Consider the following 9,479-nt stretch of genomic DNA (forward strand, 5'->3'; position numbering starts at 1 on the left):
TCATTATCATAATACTTCAAATAGCTACTTACCTCAACTAATATAGATAGTGTTTGATTTTTAAACTTTTTGCTGAAAATAATTTACTTTCATATTTGAGATCATTTGTTTTTTTTATCAACTTATTACCTATTTCTTAAATATTTTTTTTCAAAATAGAAAAAATTAAAATATTTCACTTTTTCTAAATAATAAAAGTGGTAAATAATAGTCTTTTGAGTATCCCAAAGTTAATCACAGCAGTAAAGACACATGGAGAGTAAGTAGATCCCTAAATAATATATGAATTGGAACAAAATTGTCAACCAAATCTAAAGCACTAACAGGTGCTATGAATTTCCGAAGCTATTAAACTCCCCACCAAGATAAACGACAGCCAGAGCCTAGGAACTCTTTCAAGAACTCTTATCCCTGTTCTCTCTCTGAAAATCAACTATGTGCAAGTTCAAAATCTCTGTTGGAGACAGACTCTACTTCTCAAATCTGATATGTAAACGCAGAGGAATTTTATTACTCCAGCCTGAGCCTATTGAAAACTTATTTGCTTCTCTTGTAATTTTCCCTATAATCTCAGCAATAACAGTAGTGTAAAACAACTAATCTACCCGAGTTGCCTAATTGTTCGTGAGTAATTTGCCATACGTAATTGCTAGAAACCCCACACTTGAAATCTGCAATTTAGCAGATTACTGGCCAAGTCTTGAAAGCTTTGTTGTAACAAAATGGATATTTTGCAAGCAATTATTCAATTTGTGTAACAGATTCACACTATACATGCGAATAATGAAGGTAGAGCTCCTAGTTATAAGGAGAAGCTAACAAATAACTCAAACAACTCGCTTTTCTCCATTCATCTATAATTACCAAATACACAGAAACAAACCAAACTTTTCCTTTGATAAAACATAAACATTGTGTAACTTCATTTACTATAACTTCATTTACTAAATCTGTGTGTGATCAACCAACTCTGCAGCAATGCTTTTGGGATCAATGACACATAGCTGCAGCAATCTTCTTCCCCTAAACAACAAGAGCAATTTATCTACTACCACCACAAGAATGATAAATTTGGGGCCACTGCCCACCTGTTGCAGCCTCAATGAGAGCTTCAACAGCAACTTCAATTTTGTATTTGGCTGAGGAACCATCTATATATACTGTGAGGTGGGAGTAATGTGTCTACACTAATACAACATGACCAGATATTGGAAAGAAAAGAAGAAAATGAGGGACTGGATATTGACCATGCAAAGCTAGCTAGCATCTTTCATCTTCCACCCAATTATTCTTCTCCTTTGGTCCAGTTGGCCCTTCCTCCCCATATAACTCTGTTGGGAACAAATCAAAAATGTTCTCCACAGAGAACCGAAAGAACACAGGTAGAAGACTAATTATCTTCTCCAGTTCAGCTCGTGAATCATACACAATGGTTGGACCCCACTCTCTCATATACTGCAACCAGTTTGGTTCCACAACAGCTGTATCTCCAAGATACTCGGCTGCAACAATCTGATAATTGGTGCTTGAATCTATAAAAAACTTGCTTCGAGCAGCATCATTCCTTACTCCTATACCCAGCTTTGATGATCCCTGAACGTATATCCCAGGATGTGGGAAACTTGCATGACCACCTTTGGATGAATACACCACTGGTTTATTCCCTTCAATGAACTCCAGGTTAGGAGCATCCACCCATTCACCACCACTATGCTGTGAGAAGTACACACTCCAGAGCTCTCCAGTGAAATTGCTCAAACGGAGAGTGAAATGCTCCCAGTCACCAACATGTTGACCTATCCTGCTCATTGGAATACTCATTATCCCAACTTTAATGGTGGCTGGCCCATTGAAGGGACAAAAAACCCACATCGCAATGTCAGTAAAAGTCCCCCCCAGAGCCGGCTTTACATGAACATAGAGCTCAGCACTCTCTATGTTCCCACTTTTAAGATAGGTCCTCTCATCATCATCATCTGGTAAATCTATCCAGAACTCCCCATCATTTTTCCCACCACTAGGCAAGTTTGATCCCCTGGAATCAATGGGTTTGCCTTCTAGCTTGCCATTTTGGTAGACAAGTGCTCCATTTTTGAAAAACCATGGGACAGATGAAGGCATATAAATATCGTCAGGATGGAAGAAAACTGTCGCACCATAATGCTTAATGAGCGCATGGATCTGTTTCAGATTTGGCATTGCATGTAGAGTGGAATCAAGATTCTTCAAGCATGCAATATTTGGTTCCTCATCAGGACTTGGGTGAGTACTGCAAAAGAATGTCCCAACAGAAACACTATTGCCTAGCATCCCTCTTTTGCAGGGTCTTGCGTTCCAAACAATAAATGGATACTTCGAAAAATTTGAACCTGTGTTAAGTATCATGTTATATGTCTCACAAGTCTCTGTAAGATCTGTCCGGACGCATCTCACTTCTTCAAGTGCAGGTTGATTCGGGTTGTCGGTCACCACAAAGCCCATGGCTTTGTAGCCAGCTGGTGGGTTTGGCAGCCAAAAATAACCACATCCATCATAATGTGAATCTGTATTCCACATTAGAGTGTAGCTGAGGGGTCTTATGAGAGCAGGAGAATCACCCAATGGTGAATCATGGACAGAGCCAACTTTTAGCCTAGAAGCAGCTGCATCCTGAGCCACAAGAACGTATCCTCTCAATGCTTGGTCATTGGGCTGGCAGTAGTGGCCAAGGCTGAAAAAACCATCTGGGATCCCAACAGGTTTGTAAAATGTGACACCTGTTGTTTTTCCACGCAACTGATTGCAGCTCCAAATCCTCTCAAACTGGGTTATTTTGAGAACCACTATTTCACCTAAGTTTATTTGTCCAGTAGCAAAACCTTGTCCTGAGAAGATGACATTGCTTCAATCAATACCTTGAGGTTAACAATAATAAAAAGGGACTAGAAACCCCTTATACACATTTTTATTTAATGTCAGTCATGGAGGAGCCTATTGGAGGGGCGGAGCTTAGGAGGTTCAGGGATGGGTGGGGTTTGTTGTATTGTTAGTCCAAATAAAAAATAAAAATCATATAGAAAACAACATACTATAAAATAATGAAGTTTTCGTTCGACATTGTTTTTTTATTCTTAATGGTTTCTTTTCTTTTAAATTTTTGGTATTTAGAATGGAGCCAGGGCATTCTCATCCCCATTCCAACCACATTGCCACAGGAGATATTTGGTTCAATACTATAACAAAAGGGATGATTTAATCACCAACTCAAAGTAAAATTTTATTGGGTCAATAAACAGGCCTCGATTCTGGTTCCTCAACAAAAACAATTAGTAGGAGTGTGTACCAACTAATACTCATTTCATACTCCTATTAAGAATGATCCTACACTCCTTGATTTACATATATTGCTCTAACTGGGCATTTCCTGGAAGAGTTTTCCACATGAAAGAAAAAAAAAATCTGTATTAATTAATTGCTCAATCCGTTTGTTATCAATTATTTAACAGTTGATTTGTTGATTGCTCTTGATTGATTTGAATTTCTATCACAACAAATCTTCTACAATAGAATAAACTAAATTTTCGTAATCAAACCGCCCCCTCTCTGGATCTTGACAAAAATGCACTGCTACAAGATTTCTCATAGTCAGTTTCAAGCATTAATGTGATTTCAGATTTCAGTACTGGAAGCTTTCAGGACTCATCTAAGTTCTAACTTTAAACCCATTTCAGTTCTCGACAAATCAAAACTTTGACCAAGTTATTGGCTTTGTTGAATGAACCTTTTTTTTTTTATATTCCAATTCTCAATAAATCAAAACTTTGACCACGCTCTTGCATATGGAAAAGGGCAAAGGGCAGTCCTTTTTTTTATAAAGGGTATTCTGTTCAACAAAGGAAAAGGGCAGTCCCAATAAACACACATTTTCAGTTTAGTTATCTGAAAAACCTAAAACTTACACAAAGACTATTGTTTTACACCGATATTAAGAAGCCTACATCCATCGACTTCCGAGCTATCAAATTGCAAGAAACCTTAATTTCTTTAAGGCCCCAGGCTCAAAATAACATCCCATGCTCCGGTTGTTTAAGTAATGTATTTACTGAACTAATCAACTTGATGAAGTGTTTGACATACCCAGAAGAAAAGTGAAGAATTTCTAATATTCATGGTAGCAACCAATTGGTTTGATCAAGAAGCACTGAATCTGCTTCCCAATACAGAAAGTTGTTTTCTTCTAGATTAAGAAAATCAATGATCCAACTGAACAATCTACTAACAAGAAAATTTTCCACCATTAAGCCAAAGATTGTTTAAAAGGAATAACAAATAAATATATAAAATACAAGAAGAAGAATTCAAGGCATAATTAAAATTAGATAATCCATCAACTGTAAGGCAATATATCCATGAACCGCAAACTTGCCTTAGTTTGAAAAGGCAACAATTTTACTCGCAAAAACAACACCAAGCCGAAGGAAAGCTAAAATTAGCAAATCAATGATCTTCAGTGAACCGCAATTAAGAAAAGATGAAGTGAATGAAGACAACAAAATTTAATTCGGACCCATAAACCCACTAATGTTAAATTCTCATTCAGTAGGAAACAACAAAATCTAGATAATCCTTACCAAAAGAATACCCAAAACTTAAAGAAAAACAAATATATAGACAGATTTTTTTTCTCTTTCAGACGCTTCATGTAAGCTGTTTTCAGAAAATTCAGAACACCCATGAGCAAGAAAGGCTGAAACTGAGCAAAATAGAAGAACCCCACAAAAGCTAATTGCTTATGAACAACAAAAGTCCCAAATTTTCATTTTGATTAGGAAATAGAACAATAGGAAGGAAGGAAGGAAGGGAAAAAAAAAACCCAAAATTGAGAAAATGATTACAAGTAGAAGGGCATACCTCGAGGCCATTCTGGAATTGGGGCAGGCAGAGAAAAGGGCTGTGGTTCTAATGGGCGGTACTGGGAATCTCTGTTCCAGCAGAAACACTCGCAGCCAAACATCTTCCCGTGGCAAACCCAAGAGCAGGAATTGTATTGGATGCTGAGAAGCCACGTTTGTGCGTGGAATTTATATGGAAATGGGGGAGGAAGAAACTAAAGGAGGTGTTGTCGCTAAAACATTTTCAAACTGAACATCAAAGTGATTAGAAGATTGAGATAGCAAGGAGCATGTGAGATGCAGTACTTTTTTAATTTTGTATGAGGCGGAGAAGGAGAAGAAGACGAGAAAGGGAAAGAGGAGAGAAAAGCATATTGTTGAGGACGGGGGTTGAGTGAGAAGAGAGAAACACAAAAGGTTGTTGGTTGGTCATATTCTTTTGGAGCCTTCCTTCAACAGTTAATTCAATTGCTTTTCTTTCTTTCTTTCGTTCTTCGGCTTCAATAATTGAGGAGCCGTTGCTCCAGCCTCCACTCTCCAGCAAAATGAATCTCTTGCGTCACCCCCGTTTCCTCCCCCATTTGCCAAAAGCCGCCTCCTTTCGCTGTAATTTCCACTACACATTTTCTTTAGAATTATCCAATCTCCCTGTTCAACCATTTATTTCAAATAAATGTTTTAAAATTTTATGACTATATTTCATATAAAATTTTATTAATTTCTAAATTTTCATTTAAAATTCTTCTTTAAATAGATAACTTTTTTTTTTGTCATTATGGGTTTTTTTTTTTTTTTTTTTTAATTTCCATTTTTTTGGTAAATATAATAATAGTAGACAGGGACATCCCACGAGCCGTCACAATGGCTCTCCAGTTGTGACTAATTCAAACATACGCTTGACGTCCCTTTCACCTTATTATATTTATTTTTCTTAAATAAAACAAATAAAAATAGCTATTTTTAAAGATATCTTTTAAGATAAAAGGCCCCATGTTTGGAAATTATTTTTAAAAATAGCTTTTAAAATTAGAAACATTTTTTGTTTTTTTATTTTTGTATTAAGGATTTAGACTAATAATTAAAAATACAAAGAAAACTTTAAATCCTTAAAAAAAAAGGGTTTTTGAAAATATTCTCAAAAGAGTTTACCACTTTTATGGCTTAAATACTATATATGGTAAGTCTTTTTTAATTATGTTTTAAATTGAATACATAATATTTAATTTTTTTTTCCTTTTTGAACAAACTTATATTTATCTAAATTCCCCACCATTACTCTTATTTAGTCTTGAGAAATTATATTTACATCCATTGAAACTCTATCCACCATTGTTTCACATCTTAAAATTTTAAAATTTTAGTAATATACTATTTTACTAAAGAGATGTCCAAAAAATATTGTCTCAAACAATGGTAAAAAATTCAATCTAAAATTCTGAACACCATTCACAACATGTCCTTCCAACTCCAAAAATAAAATAAGAAATACTAAAAATTTATAAAAAGCATATCTTTGCACTTGCATTAAAATGATTATTTGTTTATGTACTAATAAGAAACACAACTCTCTTACTAAAGTTTGTTAGGATCACGGAGAAACTAGAAAAGAAAAAAATGATAGGGAACTCGAAGTGTTTTTGTGCTTTAAGGGTAATTTAGGGATTTCAACAAGGGACCTTTTTGTCTTAAAAGAATTCATTAAAAGGGTTGATGCAAAAAAAAAAAAAACAATTAGCAGATACAAATATAATTTCCCTTTACTTTTAAAACAACATTATATGTCCATAATTTTAACAACTAAACAAAAATTTTCATTTATTAATCATATTGATTTTACTATCTTTTCATTATTTTAAATTAATAACCAATATTTGATTCCATTTTCTTAAATTATATTTTTATAATTAAATATTTGAAGATCATCTTTGTAACTTGTGATTTGCCTTTTATTTTAAAATTTTGATAGTAGAAATTTAAAAAAAAAAAATGAAAATAGAGGTATCCAAATCTTTCTTAATTTCTAAATTTTTTAACTTATTTTAAAATGAAAAACTAATATTCTCACCGAAAATCATTTTAAAAAAAAAAAAAAAGAAGCTTTTTTACTTGTTATTTTATAATCACCAAATGCATTTTTATTTTGCTTTTAAAATTTAGAAAATTAGATTATTTAATATTCATAAAAACTAAAATCACCATTAAAAATTTACTTATATTATTTTTTAAAATAATAAAAATATATGGATATCCCAATGATTGAAGATAAAAGATATGATAACATAATTTATCTTATGTTTAATTGACAATAAGATAAATGATTACTTATGCTAACCAAACATGAGATCGGTAAATAGTGAAATATTATAAACTTTTATTTTATATCTTTCCCACATAAAATATGATAATTATAAATTGAGATACAAGATATATATATCTCATATATTATAAATTAATCACTCTAGTTCATTTTCTTTATTTTTTTAAAATTTTTATATTACTCATTTTATAAAACAAAAAGTTTTAATTTAAAAAATTAATTTGTGACTTGAAAAAGAATATTAATATTTATATTATCAAATGTATACAAATAGTTTTTATATATTTAATAATAAATATAATATTTTTATGTATAAATTTTAAATATTTCCATTATGAGTATTATCAACAAAGAAATAAAATATTACTTAAAATAATTTTCGAATAATATTAAATATAAGAGAGATTTCATGTTTTTTAATAGCAAATTTGAGATCTAATATTATTTTTATTTTAAATAAATATTGAATATTAAAAATGAATATAATTTTCTTTCTTTTTTTAAATTTTTTCTATAAATTAAATATAAGTATAACATAATATATGTTCATATATAATATTTTAAAATATATATTTTTATTAAATATAATAAAATGATATAATGCAATATAAATATCATCTCTAATCAATATAATATTTTAAAATATATATATATTCCATCATATGCAGCATCTCTGGTCGCTAACAAAAATAGACAAACCTTCCTCTTCCTGCAAAATGAATATTGTGACTTAAGATTAATCCGTAATGATTGTGGCATGCTCGATATTCCATCACCAATTTTTTATAATGGAAAGGAGAAATCTCTTGGACAAAGACAAACATGTGGTACCAATTTTTTTTCCTCCAATAGCAATACCTCTCACTTTTTTTTTCTTTTTCTCTTATAGATACCAAAAATATTAAATTTAAAATTATGGTACTATATCCTAGATAAAATTATTAATAAATAATTAGTTATAAATTGTAAAATAATTTCTAAATAATATTAAATATAAGAGAGAATTTTCATATGTTTTTAATAATAAATTTTGAGATATGATCTAATTTTTATTTTAAAAATAATAATATATTTTTCATTTTGTTTTCTTATTCTTTTTTTTTTAAAACAATTAGAAATATAATATAATTTATTTACTATATATATATATATATATATATATATGTGATATGCTAGAACTTAGAGAATATCTCATTCTTTCTTAAGGTTACATGAGGTTGATATGATAAGATAGGATATATATTAGAATATTATATCATAGAAAATATATATATTTAAGATATGATTTTTACTGTAATATGATATTTTTGAATATTAAATTCAATGAACAAGATATTAATTGATATTAAATCCAATAAACATGATATTTTAAGGTAACATACATAACGAGATATCTTATGTTATACTTATATTTAATTTGTAAAATAAATAAAAAATAAAATAAAATATATTATTTTTAATATTAAAATAAAAATTATATTTCATTTCAATAATTTTTATTTAATTTTTTTATATTATGTTGTTCAATATATATATATATATATATATATATATATATATATTAAATACATATATTAATATTATTTTACAATAAATTTATAAATATTTTTTAATTTTTTTTTAAGCACAAATTCTATTTTGTAAAATATGTAATTTTAAATCTCATCACTAATCAAACACAAGATAGGATATCTTATTTTATACCATATGGAGACAACCAAATATAATCTCATACATAAAACGAAAGAGGTGCTTTGTTTTCATGATAAGTCCAATAAATTTCAAGAAAATGCTAAAATATTACATCAATTCCTATCAAAGTTTAAATCAATTCCACTGAAAACTTATTATCTAATGGAACCAAAGTATAGCTAACATCAAATTTTAAAATTATGACATATATATATATATATATATATATATATATATATATATATATATAATAATCACTACCATTGCTCATTTTTTTTTATAACAAATATAATACGGAAAAAATACTAAATTTATAATATCATATTATATCCTAAATTTATAATAATTGTTTTCCATAGATTTGGAGATACGGAAGTTTCTGCATAACTTCATATTCTTAGATTTATAATTTTCATTTTTCATTTTCAGTAAATTCAGAAAAGGAAGTTTCTTTCACAATTGCAAATTATAAAAAGGAAAAGACAAAAAAAAAAAAGAAAGAAAAAAAAAAAAAAGGCTTTTAAAAAATTTATGATGCGGCCTCTAGATATAAAACACATCTTTTTCCTTGTTGAATCAATAGCAATTGCCCAAATTTG

The 9,479-nt window shown here is 29.9% G+C and overlaps 1 protein-coding gene across 1 annotated transcript; it reads right to left on the reverse strand.

Moving 5' to 3' along the window:
* Positions 1-823: 823 nt before the first annotated feature.
* Positions 824-5,343, reverse strand: LOC117930848. Its single transcript, XM_034851601.1, has 2 exons — positions 4,891-5,343; positions 824-2,864 (listed from the first exon to the last, which is right to left on the reverse strand). Exons 1-2 carry the CDS (start codon positions 4,991-4,993, stop codon positions 1,261-1,263), a joined length of 1,707 nt encoding a protein of 568 aa, XP_034707492.1. The 5' UTR covers positions 4,994-5,343; the 3' UTR covers positions 824-1,260.
* Between the last annotated feature and the right edge of the window lie 4,136 nt (positions 5,344-9,479).

This window comes from Vitis riparia, chromosome 14 (genome assembly GCF_004353265.1).
Source record: "Vitis riparia cultivar Riparia Gloire de Montpellier isolate 1030 chromosome 14, EGFV_Vit.rip_1.0, whole genome shotgun sequence".
In the NCBI taxonomy this organism is placed as follows: domain Eukaryota; kingdom Viridiplantae; phylum Streptophyta; class Magnoliopsida; order Vitales; family Vitaceae; genus Vitis; species Vitis riparia.